At 38.0% G+C, this 19371-nt stretch overlaps 1 protein-coding gene and 1 non-coding gene across 2 annotated transcripts in view; one reads left to right on the forward strand and one right to left on the reverse strand.

The window, feature by feature from the left end:
• The window catches only part of TARS3 (threonyl-tRNA synthetase 3), a 68577-nt gene that overhangs the window by 24795 nt on the left and 24411 nt on the right, over nucleotides 1–19371 (reverse strand). Inside the window, exons 11-12 of the mRNA XM_055326759.1 lie at nucleotides 4369–4535; nucleotides 2238–2400 (exon numbers count right to left, since the gene is read on the reverse strand). Of these exons, the coding sequence (XP_055182734.1) occupies nucleotides 2238–2400; nucleotides 4369–4535 (330 nt within the window). The remainder of the gene's footprint in view (nucleotides 1–2237; nucleotides 2401–4368; nucleotides 4536–19371) is intronic.
• On the forward strand, nucleotides 17266–17372 carry LOC129510670 (U6 spliceosomal RNA). The gene has a single exon (XR_008664642.1). It is a non-coding gene; the product is annotated as a U6 spliceosomal RNA (small nuclear RNA).

Below are 19371 nucleotides of genomic sequence, written 5' to 3' on the forward strand. Positions count from 1 at the left end.
TTCAGTTATTAAATTTTTCAGTTCTAAGACTTCCATGTGGTTCTCCTTTATATCTTTTTTTTTTAAAGATTTATTTATTTGAGAAAGAGAGATCAGGGAGAGGAGAAGAGGGAGAGAATCCTCAAGGAGGCTCCACACTCAGCAGAGCCCAGTGCAGGGTTCCATCCCAGGACCCCTCAGATCATGACCTGAGCCAAAACCAAGAGTTGGCTACTTAACCAACTGAGCCACCCAGGTGCCCCTCTTTTATTTTTTCTTGAGATTTTCTATTCCTTTGTTGAAGCTATTTTTTCACTTGTTTTCAAGTGTGTTTGTAATTGCTTAGTAAGATATATTTATGATGGCTTCTTTAAAATCTAAGTCAGATAATGCTAATATCCTTGTCGTCTCCACACTAATGTAGATGTCCTTTCATTAAGTTGAGATTTTCCTAATTCTTGGCATGATGAGTGACTTTTGATTTATAAAATTTAAAATTTGGTTAGTATTTTAATTTTATTTAAACCTCTGTTTTAGCTGGCTCCCATAGACCACTGCTCCAACAGGAAGGGTGAAGTACTTCCTGATTACTGCAAAGTGAGAGCAGATGGTCTAGATTTCCCAGTGGTGATCCATGAAAGACGAAGCAAGAATCCACATTACTAATGGTGACAGTGGGATTTCTGGCTCTCCACTAGGTTTTCTCTGATAACATGTTGGCAGGGAGAGGTAGGAGTTATCTTGTTACTACTCCTCATGTGGCCATTACTGACCACACTGAGTACATGGCCTCATTACTGTGGGGTGGTGGTAAGTGCTCTCTCACCGTAGATCTCCTCTGACAGCACTCAAACAGAGACTGGAAGAGGCATCTTGTTACTGCCAGATAAGGGTGGAAGCCTAAGCCCACATGGTCTCCAGTGACACTCTGGAGGTCCTTGTTAATGCCTGGCAAAGATATGAAGAATTGGTATTATTTTTTTCTTTCAATGCTTGGTAGAATTTACCAGGGATTCTATCATGGCTTGGAGTTTTCTTTGTGCAAAGGCTGTTCACTACGAATTCAATTTCGTTAATAGACAAAGGGCTACTCAGATTATCTATTTACTCTTAAGTAGAGTTTGGTAGTTTGTCTTTCAAAGAACTTGTCCATTTTATCAAAGTTGTCAAATTTACTGGAATAAAATTGTTCATAATATTGCCTTAGTATTCTTTTGCTATTTATAGAGTCTGAAGTAATGTCATGTCTCTCATTTCTAGAATTAATTTGTATCTTCTCTTTTTTTCTGATCAGTCTAAAGGTTTATAAATTTTATTGATCTTTTTACTCAAAGTAAAACTAGACTTTTTACTGAAAGTCTGTATTTTTATTTTTTCTATTTCATGATTTCTGCTGTTATTTTCTTTCTTTTGCCTATTTCTGACATAATGTGATATTTTTTGTAGTCTATTAAGTGGAAGCTGAGGTTACTGATGTGAAAACATTCTTTTTTGATATAGGCATTTAGTGCTACAAAATGTCCCTGTAAGTACCATTTTATTTTATCTTATTTTAAAAAAAATTTTAAGTACCATTTTAAATGGTACTTTGATGTATTGTATTTCCCTTCATTTCATTTAATTTATAACATTTTCTAATTTCCTCTTTGATTTCTTCTTTGATCCATGGATTATTTACTTTTCAAATATTTGGGGATTTTCCAGAAAGCTGTTACAGATTCCTACTTTAATTTCACTGCAGAGAATGTATTTTGTATGAATCGAATCTCCTTAAATTTACTGAGAATTCTTTTAGTCCCAGAATATGGTCTACTTTGGTAAATGTTCTGTGTGCACTTTCAAAGAATGTGTACTCTGCTGTTATTGGTTGAAGTATTCTACGAATGTCAAGTCAAATCAGTTGATAGTGGGCTCTTTCATGGCAATTTTTATTTGAATTGACATGAAAATCTGAAAAAGTAAACTCTCGCTTCTAGACAATATTGAAAAACAAACAAAACCAAAATTCTTAAATCCCTTAAAATATTCCACTTAATGTCTTTAAGTTAATAAAACTAGATGAAACTTGGTAGAAAAAATAATAAATTTCATGACAAGAAATTACTGATGTATTACCAAATTAGAGGATCAAAAATGTTAGAGCTGAAGGAGACCTTAGAGATGAGACCAGACATTTTATTTTATGGTGACTCGGAAACTAAGAGATGTGTCCAAGTCAATACACTGTTAACCATGCTTCACCCTGTATTACTGTTTACCTGCTCTACTGTGCAGAAGATGTGGGCATCATCCTGCTGGAAGCGCCTAACTCGAGTCAAGCCACTTAAAGTTCCTGATAATTCATTCCTATGAAGAACTCCAAAATCAGCCAATCTGACAGGCATTTCCCTCCATGATCGTGGACGATGGGCAAACATTAGACTAGAAAAGATGCAACAACACACAGCTTTCACTTAGCATAGAAAAGATTAAATAATTACCTAAATATTAATAAGTTACAGTTAAGCCCCAAGATTTGTAAACCACCTTATCCTAGTTCTTAGATCACCAGTTTTTTTTTTTTTTTTTAATTCCTCAGGGGCACCTGAGTAGCTCAGTTGGGTAAGCATTCAACTCTTGAATTCAGCTCAGGTCACAATAGAAAGATCCCAGTCATCTCTTCCAGAAATTCTTTTCCCTATTCTCATTCACCTGGTGAATTTCCACTTACTGTGTACAATTCATTTCAAAACCTACTTCTTAAGTGAAGCCCTTCTGGACACTTCCCTAGACAGGGCTAGGCATTCTCTCCTCAGGCTCTGAGGTCACCTGGAACAAGCCACTATTTTGACACTGAACTTACTAATTGTCTACCTCGCTGCTCCTGTCCCACTCTGCTCATGAGCTCCCTGAGGAAATGGACTGTGTCTTAATAATCTCTGCATTTCTAGCACAAAGCACCATAAGCACTCAACAATTGTTTCCTGTTGAACAAAAGACCTCTCTTCTGCAAAAAAACAAAACAAAAAACAAAACAAAAACACCAACAGAAAAAAACCAACCGCTTCTGTCTCTCACCCCATCACCACTAAGCCACTGTGATCTTACTCCCTTATTCCAAGGTATGAAAATCAAAATTCATTCCTTACTTTCATTCAGGCTTACTTATAGTTGAAATCATAGGCTATAGCTTCAAATGGTACCTAACAGGAAACTGAGTTAAAAAGTTAACAGTGTTTTAAAGAATGCAAGGCACTAGGTTAGCTTTCAACTTCTGTTTAAAAAGAGAGCAAATAGGGGATCCCAGGGTGGCGCAGCGGTTTGGCGCCTGCCTTTGGCCCAGAGCGCGATCCTGGAGGCCCAGGATCGAATCCCACGTCAGGCTCCCAGTGCATGGAGCCTGCTTCTCCCTCTGCCTGTGTCTCTGCCTCTCTCTCTCTCTCTCTCTCTCTCTGTGACTATCATAAATAAAAAAAAAAAAAAAGAGAGCAAATATATTATTTACACACCAGTTTTCACAAAATTAAAGGTAAATATATATTTTTTACATGCTGTCATCATAAAGTTGAACTTCTTTTAGTCTTTACTGAGAAGGGCAAAGACTTTTCTTCAGTTGGTTTTGAGGTTTCATAGTTACCTTTTAAGGCCAACTTGAAACTATGTATATATTAGTTTACAATAGTTGTATTAGTATTGCAATACAACTATGAAGCAAAGCAACAGTTGGGATATTTTTTTGGGGAGGCTCATGTTTGTTCACACCCTATTATGATATATGCTTGTCTTACAAGGTTGAATTTGCATACTAGCTTTAGGATGATTACATTCTTTCATAGAATCTAAGGCAACATTGTTAAGATGCATCACTATTTTATGTACCACTAGAAAGGAAAATAACTATTAAGTTATGACATAATGCTAAGATGTCTCCATTTATATGATGCATCCTAATTTCAGGGATGTTGAAATGTTGAGGAGTGGATGGGAAGGTATCTTAGAATCAATGATATCCAACAATCCATTGATTATGACTGCACTGGTCTTGTTTTAATAAACCCAAACAGTATACAAGAACTAAATGTTGTGTAATCTGTATATCTGAAGTGTATTACTATTACAAGAATATACACAATAATTTATAAAATTGATACATAATTCTATCTCTAAGAGGCACAAAAATTAAATGACTTCCAGCTAACATTCCATACCTGCCAAAGATCAATTACACCTTGGAGTGTAAATGCATTTTCCAGAATGAAATAACTTAGTAAAGATGATTGGTAGCCACCACTCCTCAGATTTAAGGAATCTCCTAACTCCAAAAAGGCAAAAAAGTAATATTAAAAGCTAACGGTGATGAGGTGTGCTACGTGCTCTTATGCAAAGACCTGCTTCACTTTTAATACTCACCAGTGCCCTGGGCAGTTCATGGGCTTAAGAGCAAAAGTATCCTTTTCAATATCAAAGGTAAACATGTTCTCGCTGTAATGCTGCCAGTGGCCTGAGGTTTCCCAGAGTTTGCTGTTGAACATGTTGGGAGAGAGCACTTCTGTGAAGTTACGTCGATGATATTCCTCCTTCAAGATAAACACACTTAATGTTAAAATGTGGCACAACAGATCACAATTCCATGCAAAGTAACATTAGGAACGAATACTTAATTTAGGATTACATCTTATATTAATTCGTGGTTAAGGTATCCTCAGTTTTAGGTGGAGAACTTTCTGGATCATGAAAGAAAGATTGATGTACCCTCAGTATAATTTTCACATTAAGTATCTTTATTTTATACTATACAATAGTATATGTTACAAAATCTGTTAATTCTTTGAAAATTAATTGAAATTATATAAAATTATACAAAAATTACACATATCATCACATATATTGTATATATATCTATATACTATGTATATATAAACTTTCTATAACTACAAATCCTAAAAGCCTTCTATGTTCTAGATAAACAACCAGTTATTCTTATGTTACTTAAGATGTAGAACAGTTTTATAACTTAATAAGCCTGAATGTTATATTGCATGATAATTTAGTTTTGATTTATTTAGTTCTAAACAGAAATGAAGCTGAGAATTTTAATTTATAACACATTAAGTAGTTGATTTCTATAAAGTCATGAGCTGGCTTCTCTCTCTCCTCCATCTATTAACAGCTTCCCTATTTCAACACTCAGGAAGGGAAGAGAGTCATTCAATCAAAATCGTTATTTTATTTAAACTTTTCTTTTTCTTCAAGATATCAATCAGATGATCTTTGTTGCTGGTTTCTTCGGTTCCCACCATTTGTTTTTTTTTTTTAATAAATTAATTTTTTATTGGTGTTCAATTTACCAACATACAGAATAACACCCAGTGCTCATCCTGTCAAGTGTCCCCCTCAGTGCCTGTCACCCATTCACCCCCACCCCCCGCCCTCCTCCCCTTCCACCACCCCTAGTTTATTTCCCAGAGTTAGGAGTCTTTCATGTTCTGTCTCCCTTTCTGATATTTCCCACACATTTCTTCTCCCTTCCCTTATATTCCCTTTCACTATTATTTATATTCCCCAAATGAATGAGAACATACACTGTTTGTCCTTCTCCAATTGACTTACTTCACTCAGCATAATACCCTTCAGTTCCACCCACGCTGAAGCAAATGGTGGGTATTTGTCGTTTCTAATGGCTGAGTAATATTCCATTATATACATAAACCACATCTTCTTTATCCATTCATCTTTCGATGGACACCGAGGCTCCTTCCACAGTTTGGCTATTGTGGACATGGCTGCTAGAAACATCGGGGTGCAGGTGTCCCGGCGTTTCATTGCATCTGAATCTTTGGGGTAAATCCCCAGCAGTGCAATTGCTGGGTCGTAGGGCAGGTCTATTTTTAACTCTTTGAGGAACCTCCACACAGTTTTCCAGAGTGGCTGCACCAGTTCACAATCCCACCAACAGTGTAAGAGGGTTCCCCTTTCTCCACATCCTCTCCAACATTTGTGGTTTCCTGCCTTGTTAATTTTCCCCATTCTCACTGGTGTGAGGTGGTATCTCATTGTGGTTTTGATTTGTATTTCCCTGATGGCAAGTGATGCAGAGCATTTTCTCATGTGCTTGTTGGCCATGTCTCTGTCTTCCTCTGTGAGATTTCTCTTCATGTCTTTTGCCCATTTCATGATTGGATTGTTTGTTTCTTTGGTGTTGAGTTTAAGAAGTTCTTTATAGATCTTGGAAACTAGCCCTTTATTTGATATGTCATTTGCAAACATCTTCTCCCATTCTGTAGGTTGTCTTTTAGTTTTGTTGACTGTATCCTTTGCTGTGCAAAAGCTTCTTATCTTGATGAAGTCCCAATAGTTCATTTTTGCTTTTGTTTCTTTTGCCTTCGTGGATGTATCTTGCAAGAAGTTACTGTGGCCAAGTTCAAAAAGGGTGTTGCCTGTGTTCTCCTCTAGGATTTTGATGGAATCTTGTCTCACATTTAGATCTTTCATCCATTTTGAGTTTATCTTTGTGTATGGTGCAAGAGAGTGGTCTAGTTTCTTTCTTCTGCATGGGTTCCCACCATTTGTTAATCACTTAAGGGATATATGGCGCAAATCTGGAGCAGCATATTTTAATGATGCAAAAAATATATTTCTTACAATTAAAAAAGTATAAAGCATAATATTTTAAAATTACTAACACCATCTGTTTTATACCACTTAACAGGATGCCATTGTTACTCTTCAGCAGAGCATCTTGTCAGTCCAGTTGTGGATAGCTGGGCCTCAGCCATTTAGTAAGCTAAATTTACCTGTCCTTTATTTTTACTAAATTAGAAAGTTTTAACAAAATTATAGGTCATTACAAATGGCAGTTATTATCCTGTGGCTATGTCAGATGTCTCTATATATTCAGATTAAGCAAGGTCCCAAAAATTGAAGAATTTTTTGTGTCTTTGCTTGTTTCTTTTAACAACAGACTATTTTAAAGCTTGGCTCAGGAGATAATAATCAATGGACTTTTTTTTTTAAGATTTTATTAACTTATTCATGAAAGACATCAAGAAAGACACAGGCAGAGAGAGAAGTGGGCCCCACACAGGGAGCCCAATGTGGGACTCGATCCCGGCACTCCGGGATCACGCCCTGGGCAGAAGGCAGACACCTAACTGCTGAGCCACCCAGGCATCTCATCAATGGACTTTTAATCCACTCTGGGTACAACTGCTAATCATGCTAGCAATTCATATGTTTGGGAATGATTTTAAAGTATATCCTATGACAGGAAATGTCATTATGTTTATAGCTTACTTTGTGCAGTTTAGCAAAAACCAACTATTACTATCAACTACACTGCCTTATCTTTATGTTATACATATGTAATACACCTATAATGTTTTGTCTTTCTTATATATACACATACACATAAGAGAGAGATAAGGAAAGATGAAGCAAATTGGCAAGATGTTAAATTGATGAATCTAGATGAAAGATACAAGGATGTTTACTGTATTATACTCTAACTTTCTGTAGCTTTGAACTTTTCAAAAGAAAACGTTAAGGGAAAATATATCTCATGCTATTTCATCAATTTATTTCTCTAAAGAGTAAAGAATATCAAGTGCTCGCAAAGAATAAAGTCATGGTGGTTGAGTAGTCTACAGCTCAGTCTGCTCTCCTGAAGAAATACTGATAGCTTATTCTGAAGAGTAAAGATTGCATTTTGGGGATCCCTGGGTGGCTCAACAGTTTAGCGCATGCCTTTGGCCCAGGGCGTGATCCTGGAGTCCCGGGATCAAGTCCCACATCAGGCTCCCTGCATGGAGCCTGCTTCTCCCCTGCCTGTGTCTCTGCCTCTCTCTGTGTGTCTCTCATGAATAAATAAAATCTTAAAAAAAAAAAGATTGCATTTCATCTCTGAAATACTAGTTTCAGGCTATGGAAGGTACTGAACTTGACCTGCACTTAGTGATGTGGCTACCTGACACCAAAATATCAGTGTCACAGAGAAGTATTTTTCAGTAATTTTTCATTACAAAAACTAAGCAATTACATTTAAACAGCTCCTTCCCAAAACCATAGTCAAATAAAAGAATTTTTATAAAATCAAAAATCTATAAGGCCAAAGGAATAGGAGGGGAAATGAAAGCTATATAGTTTAAAATCTATAAAGTATATGAACAATCACCTTGGCAGACCTAGGGAAGCTGAAACTAAATGGGAGAATTCTAGAAGCAAGTCTACTTTAGCTGGGTATAGATTTCTAGGCTTCACATTTTTAACGCATTGTTCCTGTCTTCTGTTTTTTAGTGTTCCATTGAAAATGTCATTGCATATTGATACCCAGTCCTGTGTCTATGGCTTTCTCTCTCTCCGGAGACTTAGGATCTTTTCTTTATCCCTAAAGCTTTGGAATCCCTCAGTAATGTGCCTTGGTGCCCAAGGAAAGAATGCTTTCACCAAAAATCCCAGACACACTTCTGTTGGGAGCTGAGCCTGACCCTGGACATCTGGAGCTCCTATGGTACTGAACCAACAGGCAGAGAATGACTTGCTCTTCTGACCAGGAAGACTGACCCCAATTACTAGAGATGATGGTGCTGCTGTTATACAAGGAGTAAGGAGGACTATGTCTGGAATCAGTAGAGAGCCTTAAGTATTTCCATATCCAACAGTGATGGTCAGTGGGGAAACCCTGGTAACCTAATAATGAGAGGATCACTAAGAGTTTGGATCCTATGGGAAGCTTAAAGATCCATTTAAGTCATTCACTGTTACGGGGTGTATGGTGTCCCTTAAAGAAGACATGTTGAAGTCCTAACCCTTGAAGTCCTAACCTTAGAGTATGGCCTTTTTGGGAAATAGGGCCTTTACAGAGGTGAACACATTAAGATTTGATCATTAGAGTAGGATCTAATCCAGTATGACTGGTGTTATTATAAAAATGGGGAATTTGGACACAGACAGACACATACACAGGGAAGATGATGCAAAGACATGCAGGAAGAAGGCTGTGTGAGGTCAGAGGACTGCTGTGACACACCAACAAGCTGAGCAACACCAACAATGGCTGACAAACCAACACTAGCTGGGAAGAGTGGGGAAAGGACTCCCCCACAGGTTCAGAGGGAGCACAGTTCACCGACACCTTAATTTACACATCTGGCCTGAAGAACTTCAAGACAATATGTTTCTGTTGTTTTAAACCACTTGGTTATGGTGCTTTGTTAGGCACCCTATGAAACTAATGCACTCACCAAGTAAAATACTCTGTCCACCTGAGATGCTTGTGGCATGGGGGGAAAGGGAATGGGTGGTGGAAGAAGGAAGCTCTGACTTATCAATTTAGCCCTTGTGTCCATTTATAGAGGCTCAGGATGGAACCATTACATCTAATTATTTCTTTTCCCTAAAAACTTACATGAAAAGCACTGATGGTGGCTAATGTCACAATTTAAATTTTTGCCAAGACTGAACTGATATCAATGATAATACATTGCCTGGTGGGACTTTGTGTGAGGAAATAAATGCCTTCATCCAAGCAAAGGGCAAAAATGGACACCAAAGGGGGCCGAGGTGGCTCCTCAGCTCAGGCCTTGCTCCAGAGTCATGAGTTCAAGTCCCATGTTGGGCTCTACCTACTTGGAGCCTACTTAAAAAAAAAAAAAAAAAAAAGACACCGAGTAGCAAAAAGGGTGTGTTGAGCTAGTTCCTCTCCATTTGCCACTCCTTGAGCCACCCCATACTCAGCTAACTTGTCCCTTATCTGCCCTATTCTGTGTTCCCAAAAGCTGACATCTATGGACTACATAACAAGGCTTACTTGCCTTCTGATTCCTATTTGGGTTTGACAAATCGGAGGTTCCAAAAGGATTCAGAAGATGGAAGAAGAAAGCAGTTAAGGTATTTACTCCCTCCTTTCTCACTTCTTCCTTGCCTTGGGTTATTCTGACTCTGGCTGTGATCTCTAATTATAGTCTCTCTTCCATGACTTCAAGCTCTCTCTAGGTTCTGGAACACTATTCTCTCTCCTTGCTGGTTTTGGGCCTACGGATGGAAGGTAAGTCTAGCTGTTGGTAATCTCTGTGTGCTCTACAACCCCTTCTCAGTATCTCAACTGGACCCACATCTCTGTAAATATTTTCTTCTCTAAACTATCTACAGTTAAACCCTTTGAGTGCACTGCCAGGACTCTTTCTGCACACATACTAAATGTTTTGATACCTTACACGTCTGCAAAGATAAGTTTGGTTTGGAAATCCACTGAATCCAAGGTTGTGGGAACAAAAAGCACAAGTTCTCCAAGTGGGTTATTAGAATAAAACAAGAGGAGCCACTCCTTTCTACTCCATGTTTTTCTTGTAAAGATAAATATAAATTTACCATATGACCCTGAAATCACACTCCTATGTACTCACTCAAGTAAAATAAAAACCTATATTCATACAAAAACCTGTACATAAATATTTAAAGTAGCTTTATTTGTAATTTTTTAAAACTGGAAACAATGCCAATGTCCCTGAGTTAGGGAATAAACAGTCTGTGCTATGTCCATATGATAGAATATCGCTCAGTAGTAAAAGAAGCAAACCACTCATATACTCCACTTAGATGGATCTCAAGGGTATTATGCCGAAGGAAAGAAACTAGTTTCAAAAGGTTATATACAGTGATAATTCTGTTTATATGGTAAAATTTTAGGGATAGAGAATCAATCAATAGTTACCTACAATTAAGCAAGAAAGAGTTTGCATCTAAAAAGGTAGCATGATGGAAATTTCTTGGATAATGAAATTGTTCTACATCTTGGTTGTTCTGGTGATAACACAGTTCTGCACATTTGTTGAAAGTAATGAATTTTACTGTATGGAATTTTTTAATGAAAAAAATTTAAGGGAAGTAATAAAGGAAAAGAACCAGGTGATAGACACACTGCAGAATTCTGGGGGGAGGGAAGAGTTTCCAGTAGAGTAACAATAAGATGTCTCTATTTATTTACTATCAGTTATCCATACAGCCAGTAACCTATACATCCAAAAGTTCACTCACCTTCACTTAAATAGAAGTGGAGGTCATCTCACCCCAGAATCAAAAACTCAGAAACTCTGGAATTTCCTTCTTAGTGGGAACAACATTCCCTCCTGCATGCCCTTCCACAGGAAGGCAGAAGTTCTATTTCTGAGCAAAATGGCCCCACAAAATGGACTGTTCCTGCAGAGGCCACTATGCTTGGTACCATCTACCCTACCACTCTGGCCACAACTGACTGCTTTTGGACCTGGCACAAAGCCAACAGCCTTGAGGTGGCCCTGATGTGACTGAGAATCTGCTCTATGTGTACATCTTTTGCTGCCTGGTGAGTAACAGAAAAAATCTCTCTTCTGGACCATAAGATACACAGGATGGGGCACAGAAAAAAAGACACAAATGATCAGACTGAACAAAAAGTAAGACCCAACCATGTTCTAACTTTCAAGAAATGTACATTCAATATACAAACAGAAATAAGCAGGTAATAAAAGGACAGAATGATATATATCATGCAGTCACTTATATAAGAAAGCAGTTTTGCCAATGTTAATATCAAAGTAGACTTTTAAAAATTAGCTTTAAAAGGTCAAGTACTGTATGATTCCACTTATGCAAGTTACCTAAAATAGTCAAATTCATAGAGACAGGAAGTAAAATGGTAGTTATCAGAGGCTGGGGGAGATGAGAATGGAGAGTCATTACTTAAGAGGTGCAGAGATTCATTATGCAATGATGAAAAGATCCTGGGAGTTTGGGTTCTGCAAGATGAGAAGAGTTCTGGAGATGGAGAGTGGTGATGATAACTGCACAATATAAAGGTACTTAATGCAACTCAACTGTATGGTTAAAATGACTGAAATAGTAAATGTTATGTTACATATATTTTATTACAAAATAGCCTTATTAAGGTACAATTTATATGCAATAAAATTCACCAATTTTGAGTACATAATTCTTAATGACTTTTGACAGATGTATACAGTCATGTAATCTCAAAACAATCAACACATAGAATAGTTCAGGGGCATCTGGGTGGCTCAGTTGGTTAGGCATCCAACTCTTGGTTTCAGCTCAGGTCATGATCTCAGGGTCATGGTACTGAGCCCTGAGGCAGGCTCTGTGCTGTACATGGAGCCTTGCTTAAGATTCTCTTCCCTGACCCTCCCCCTGCTCTCTCTCTCTAAGTCTTTTTAATTCATTTTTTAAAGATTTTTTATTTATTTATTCATGAGAGACACAGAGAGACAGAGAGAAAGAGGCAGAGACACAGGCAGAGAGAGAAGCTGGCCCCATGCAGGCAGCCCAATGTGGGACTTGATCCCAGGACTCCAGGATCACGCCCTGGGCTGAAGGCAGGCTCTAAACTGCTGAGCCACCCAGGCATGTCCCACTCTCTAAGTCTTTTTTAAAAACCAGATGTAGAATATTTCTTTCACATCAAAAAGTTCCCTCCTGACCCTCTGTAGTCAACCTCTGTTCTCAGCCCCAGGATCCTAATCATCTTTCCTTTGCCATATCTAAAATTTCATATAATGGAGTCAGACCACATGTGTCTGTGACTTCTTTGGCTTAGCATAAAGCTTGTGAGATTCATTCTTCTCATTGCATGCATCAGTTCTCTGTTTCTTTTTATTGCTGAGGAGTATTCCATTGTATGGACATACCACACTACATTTATCCTTTCACAAGATAATGAGAATCTAGCTTGTTTCTAGTTTTTTGCTATTATAAATAAAGTTTCTGTGGACATTCAAATACAAGTCTGTATTGTTTTTATTTTCCTTGGGTAAATAACCAGGAATGGAATAGGTCACATGGTAAGCAGATGTTTAACTGTGTAAGAAACTGCCAAACTAAAAAAAAAAAAAAAAAAGAAAAAAAAAAAAGAAACTGCCAAACTGTTTTATAAGGTAGTAATACCATTTTGCATTCCTATCTGCAAGGGAAGTTAGAATTTCTCCACATTCTTGACAACCTCTAGTGTTTTCAGGTTGTATTGGTTGTTGTGGAGGTGGAGTTTTTGGGTTTGTTTGGTTTTTGTTTGTTTGTTTTTTGTCCTGGAGTATGTATGGGTGGGGGGCCATTCTAGTAGACATGTAGCTTGCTGGTTTTAATTTTTCATTTCTTTTTTGGGGGAGAGAGACAGAGAGTGCAAGCAGGGGGAGGGGCACAGGGAGAAGGAGAATCTTAAGCAGGCTCCACATCCAGTGCAGAGCCTGATGTGAGGGTTGATCTCACAACCCTGAGATTGTGACTTGAGTCAAAATCAAGGGTCAAAAAAAACAAAACAAAAAAACAAAAACAAAATCAAGGGTCGATGCTTAGCTAGCTAAGCCACACAGGTGCCTCTAATTTTCATTTATTTGATGACTAATGATGTTGAGCACCTTTTTATGTGTTTCTCCACCATTTCCACTCAAAAAAAATCAAATGTCTAGGGGACAATCTGTGAGAAATGTGCAAGACCTCTAAAACAGAAGTTACAAAATACTGCCAAGGGGAAAGAAAGAACTAAATGAGCCAACAAAATGTCCATGTTCATAGACAGGAAAACTCAGTGTGATGAAAGTGTCAATTATCTGCAAATTAATCTATAGAATGAATGTAATTCCAACCAAAATTCAAGCATAATTGTTATCATGTATATACACACAAACACACACACACATAAAAATTATTTTATTAGGACAAATATTTTACTATAGTAATAAATGGCACTGAAGCTACTGGATAGTCCCATGGAATGAACCCTGACCCCTCTCTTCCACAGAACCTAAAAACAAATTCAAGATAGATTGTGGCCTTGAGTCTGAAAACAAATATAATCAAGCTTCTAGAATAGAACAAAGAAGAATATTTTCATGACTCCAAAATAGGCAAGGATTTCTTAAACAGGGCATGAAAAGCCCTAAACAGAAAAGAAAAAAATAATACATTGGACTTTGTTAAACATGAGAACTGTTAGTAAAAGACATCATTAAGAAAGTGAGTCCATAAGCTACAGCCTGAAAAAAATCCACTCGCAATATATACATTCAGCAAATGACTCATATCAGAATACAGGAAAAGCCCCTAAAAATCAATAACAAAAAGACAACTCAGTTTTTAAAAATGGGCAAAATACTTAAACGGGAATTTCATAAAAGAGGATATCCAAATGACTGGCAAACAAAAAGCTTGTCACATCATTATTCATCAGGGAAATGCAGAATAATACCATGGTTCCCACTGGAATGACAAACTAATAATACCAAGTGTTGAAGAGGATGTAGAGTAACTGGAATGTTCATATATTTCTGGAAGGAACATTATATGGTTCAACCACATAAAACTGTCCAGCATTTTCTTAAGTTAGTCATTACCACCCTATGATTTAGCAAATCCACTCCTAGATGTATGCCTAAGAGAAGTGAGTACTCATGCCCACCAAAAGACATGTACAAAAATGTTTGTAGCAGCTTCATGTATAATAGCTCCAAAGTGGGAACAAACTTAAAAGTATCCCTATAGGATAATGAATAAGTACCCTGTACTACAGTCATAAAATATAATACCTCTTTTTTCAATAGAAAAAAATATACACAAAACTTGAATGAATCTCAGATATTAACCTGAACAAAAAAAGTCAGAAACACAATAGCTAATACAGTATGAGTCGATTTATATGAAGTTTAAGACCAGACACAATTGATCTATGGTTCATAGAAAACAGCAAGGTCATCTCAGGTGAAAAGAGGGGAGGCAGGTATTGACTAGGAAGACACAAGAGAACCTTATGAAAGGATTAAACTGTCCTAGCACAGGCTCTGTGCTCAGCAGGGAGTCTGCTTGTTCCTGTCCCCCTACCTACTCTCTCGAATAAATAAATGAATAAAATCTTTTTTTAAAAAGGATGGAACCGGGATGCCTGGGTGGCTCAGTGGTTGAGCGTCTGACTTCCGCTCAGGTCATGATCCCAGGGTCTTGGGATCAAGTTCCGAATCAGGCTCCCTGCTTGCTTCTCCCTCTGCCTATGTCTCTGCCTCGCTCTGTGTATCTGCCACGAATAAATTTTTAAAACTTTTTTTTTTTAAGAAGGAGGATGGAACTATTCTATCTTGATTTGGGAGGTGGTTGTATAGACGTACACACGTATAAAAATTTATTGAGCTATAAGCTTCAGGTTTATGCATTTTAACAAATGTAACTTAAACTTCAATCAGCAACTCTGGCATCAGCCTCCACCTGAACATATTCATATATAGAACTCAATGTAAGAATCAATCACCTTGATAAGCCTAACACTTGGAACCATTAGTGATAATAATGAAAAAATGGCCATTTTAAGCAACTAAGCTTTGGAACAGTCTGTTATGCTGCAATAGATAACCAGAACAGAATTTGCACTAGACGTGGATGCTGCTATAACAGTAACCTAAAATACACAGCCTTGGCTTGGGGGCAAGTGGTAGATGGAAGCTAGAAGGCTACAGACTGTGAGGACTTGGAAGGATAGTGAGGAAAATACACTGAAGGATGAAGAAAGGGGGACTCGATATATGGTGTCAGAAAACACTATCACCTGAGGTAACATGAAAAACAGAAAGTATCCAAAGAATTCATGGAGTATAGCTAGGCATGTGTCTAGGCAGAAAGAAAAAAGGGACAATTGACTTCTTATGACTGCCTATGCAAAATTCAAGGGAGACATAAACTAAACAGGGTACTATTAAGTTTTTGAGAAGAAATATCAAAATGCCGGACCCGTTAGATTCAAAAATAAAACCACTACATCCTTAGACTCTCTCAACAAGATAAGAATGGCTTCAGCACAAAGACAAAATACAGATTACCACCAATAAAATATGGCCTTAGGGTAAAGCTCTTGAGGGTATGGCTGTATGCCATATTAGTGAAGTTCTCAGAATGAGCTACTTGAGTAGCTAGTAGGGCTTCTGAGAGTCTTAAGATTGTGCCTTGGTAGACTCTCTCAGCTAAACACTAAGAGTATTTTATTTTATTTTATTTTTTTATTTTATTTTATTTTTTATTTTTTTATACTTTTATTTTATTTTACTATTTTATATGTATGTGAGACAGAGAGAGAGCACGTGCACATGAGCTGGAGGAAGCAGTAGAAAGAATCCGAAGCAGACTCTACCCTGAGCAGAGAGCCAGATGTGGGGCTCAATCTAGAGACTGCGAGATCATGACATGAGCTGAAATCAAGAGTCGGATGCTTAACTGACTGAGCCACCCAGGTGCCCCAAACATTAAGGCTTTTAAGAATCTTAAGTTTACTGTCTCACATCAGCTTCACAGGCAGGCTTAAGTAGAGAAGGATCTGGCTCAAAAAGAGATGCAGGTGTGATTTTCACCTAAGTGTTGATTACCAATGCATACAAAGGACCCCACAAATCTTTTAAAGGAATTCTACTATCTTAGACTAAAAGGGACAGAGACAGCACAAAATGAAATGAGGCCTTGGGACTCATCAAACTTCTACTGAAAGAAACAGGTTGAGAATATTGAGAAAGCTACTCAGAGGTCCACATGGGCTATTTCTCATGGTAAAGGAAGCATGATTCAAAGGGCAGAACCACAACTCATGTAGAGACAAAGGTCCTAACCAAAGTGCATTTTCTGACCAGGGAGAAAGAATGAGTAGGTTGTCAGGATTTCTATAGATCAGTGAGTATTACTCTACCCCACCCCTTTTGGAATGGCAGTATGTACTACATCCTATTTATCATTATTTTATAATGTTGGTGGTGGGGGGGTGGCCCACAGATAACCTGTCCCTTTACTTCACAGATCTTATGATGAGCAGAACTGCTTTTGGTGATCTGTACTTTGCACCTGAGGAGCCTCATATGCACCTAGACCTGATTCAGATGACATATTATTAGATTTTGAGCTAACAAAATCTAATCCAATAATCAGAGGAGATTTGGAATAGTTTGTTACTCAGTAATAGAACACATGGGAAGAGCAGGATTGATTGTCCTCCAGTCTTTTGAAGCCAAAGAGATGAGACTGTCAACTGGAAACCCCACAGGGTCATGCCCTAGAAATATGGATGAGGGCAGCCCGGGTGGCTCAGTGGTTTAGTGCCACCTTCAGCCCAGGGCATGTTCCTGGAGACCCGGGATCGAGTCCCACGTCAGGCTCCCTGCATAGAGCCTGCTTCTCCCTCTGCCTGTGTCTCTGCCTCTTTGTTTCTCTCATGAATAAATAAGTAAAATCTTAAAAAAAAAAAAAAAAGAAATATGGATGAATAAGAGGTAGATTGTGTCTTATCAAAATGGAAGCCCAGTGCTCACTTCGGCAGCACATATACTAAAATTGGAACGATACAGAGAAGATTAGCATGGCCCCTGTGCAAGGATGACACGCAAATTCATGAAGCGTTCCATATTTTTTACTGTCTGTACTTTAGGAACAAAACTTTGATTTTCAAAAAACCCCCCCCCAAAAACCCAAAAAAAACAAACAAACAAAAAAACAAAATGGAAGCCCAGCCCTAACTCACCTCAATCTTTAATTGGATTGAAGAATTAGTCTTCAATCTTGTCGGGGGTAAATGCTCTAGTGGGAGATGACATTATCTACAGCCTTTGAAGTTCTTTTTATATACAATATTTAGATATAATAAAAAATTACTAAATATGAGAAGAGGCAAGACCATATAACAGATCAAGAGAAAAAATAGGTAAAATCCTTAAATGGTTTTTGTTTTTGTTTTGTTTGCATAGAAAGGCCAATTTCGTCAAAGACATCCAGGAGTTCAAAGTCCTCTGCCTCATCTGTGTCTGCCAAATATTCTTATTCCAAAATTCAGGAACTCACTCTTTCCAAGTACCCTTACCTTAAATAATAGACCACAGGGATTGTGCATTTAAATGACTTTATAATTCTGCAACCCATACAATCAGGCCTTGGGCCTAATCATCAGCCATGTGTATCTTGCATCTATAAAGATAAAAAATTCTTTTCAGGCCACCATAGAGGCTGTGTTTATTCTCCACACAACCCCAAACCTTGAGAGTTGAAGGTGCCAAGGATGTGTTGATTTTCCAGAAAAAACAGACCATCCAAACAGCAGCTGTGATGGTCATTGAGACCTGCCTTGGCTAATCTTCAGTGATTCTTCAAGGCCCTCTGGCCTACCATGGCTTCACACTGGCCAATCCTTACTGGAAGGTACATAGCCCAGGTGATAGAGTCCACAGAGTTTAGCCTCCAGGGACACCGCACAAGAAGGAAAGGAAATGAGACTAGTAAGGTGGACAGAGAATAACCAGCTCATGCCATTAACCTTTTCTCAGGAAGTTGCCAAAGAAAGTTCTTCCCCAAATGTGAGGGATAAGGAAGGAAGCGGAAGGTGTAAGATCTGGAAAGAGGAGAATAGCTAGAATGAGAGAGCAGAGACATGAGAAGAGTAGCTAGAATGAAGAAAACAAGTCCTAAGACCTCAGTTGGCAAGAATCCTTGTAGCAAGTTAATTGTAGAACAAGAGGACCAAAATTTTAAAAATTACTGAGATATAGGGATGCCTGGGTGGCTTGGTGGTTTAGCGTCTGCCTTTGGCCTGGGGTGTGATCCTGGGGTCCTGGGATCAAGTCCCACATTGGGCTCCCTGCATGGAGTCTGCTTCTCTGTCTGCCTGTGTCTCTGCCTCTCTCTGTGTCTCTCATGAATGAATAAATAGAATCTTAAAAAAAAAATTACTGAGATATTACCTGAATCATCAGAAGACACTGTAAGAAGTTTTGCAGTTTTGAGAAAAAGTTTGAGGATGAATTTAGTGATAGGAACTGAATAAGTTAGTGTTATAAAACTGAGTAAATGAAATTTCAGGTAACAATTATGGAAAGACAAAAAACACACTCAGAAGGAAACATAATCCTAATAGTCTACGTGGATCACCTCTGAACAGTATCTGCAGTTTAAATGATGTAACTGAAGACTTTCTATCTATAAACTTTATTACAAGAAGGTATCTTACACAATTGTCTTTACCCTTTGCTCTGGATGGAGCTGCCACATCACCTGGGAGTCACATTATAGACAGTGGAGGGGGACCATGGACCACATTTTCATAAGCAACATTTGATCATTTAGCATAGTATGCCATATAGGACACTTCCTCCTTTCTTCTCCTTCACAGGGAGTTCCACACTTAGTCTATTACCTCTGTATTGTTTGTGCTCTAGAAACTTAAATGGACAGTAAGTGCACTTCTTGAAATCCCAAGAATGCATTTTATTTAGGGAATATAGAATTCATCTCATTGTTTTTTGGAAGCACAACCCAGTATTTCTCTCTTAGGTTCAAAATTCTTATTAATATTTTTAAAGTTAATGAAAATGCTCAGCCATTTTATTATGAAAAAATAGTAAAATGTAAAATGGGGCTGAA

This window comes from Nyctereutes procyonoides, unplaced genomic scaffold, assembly GCF_905146905.1.
Source record: "Nyctereutes procyonoides isolate TBG_1078 unplaced genomic scaffold, NYPRO_anot_genome, whole genome shotgun sequence".
NCBI lineage: Eukaryota > Metazoa > Chordata > Mammalia > Carnivora > Canidae > Nyctereutes > Nyctereutes procyonoides.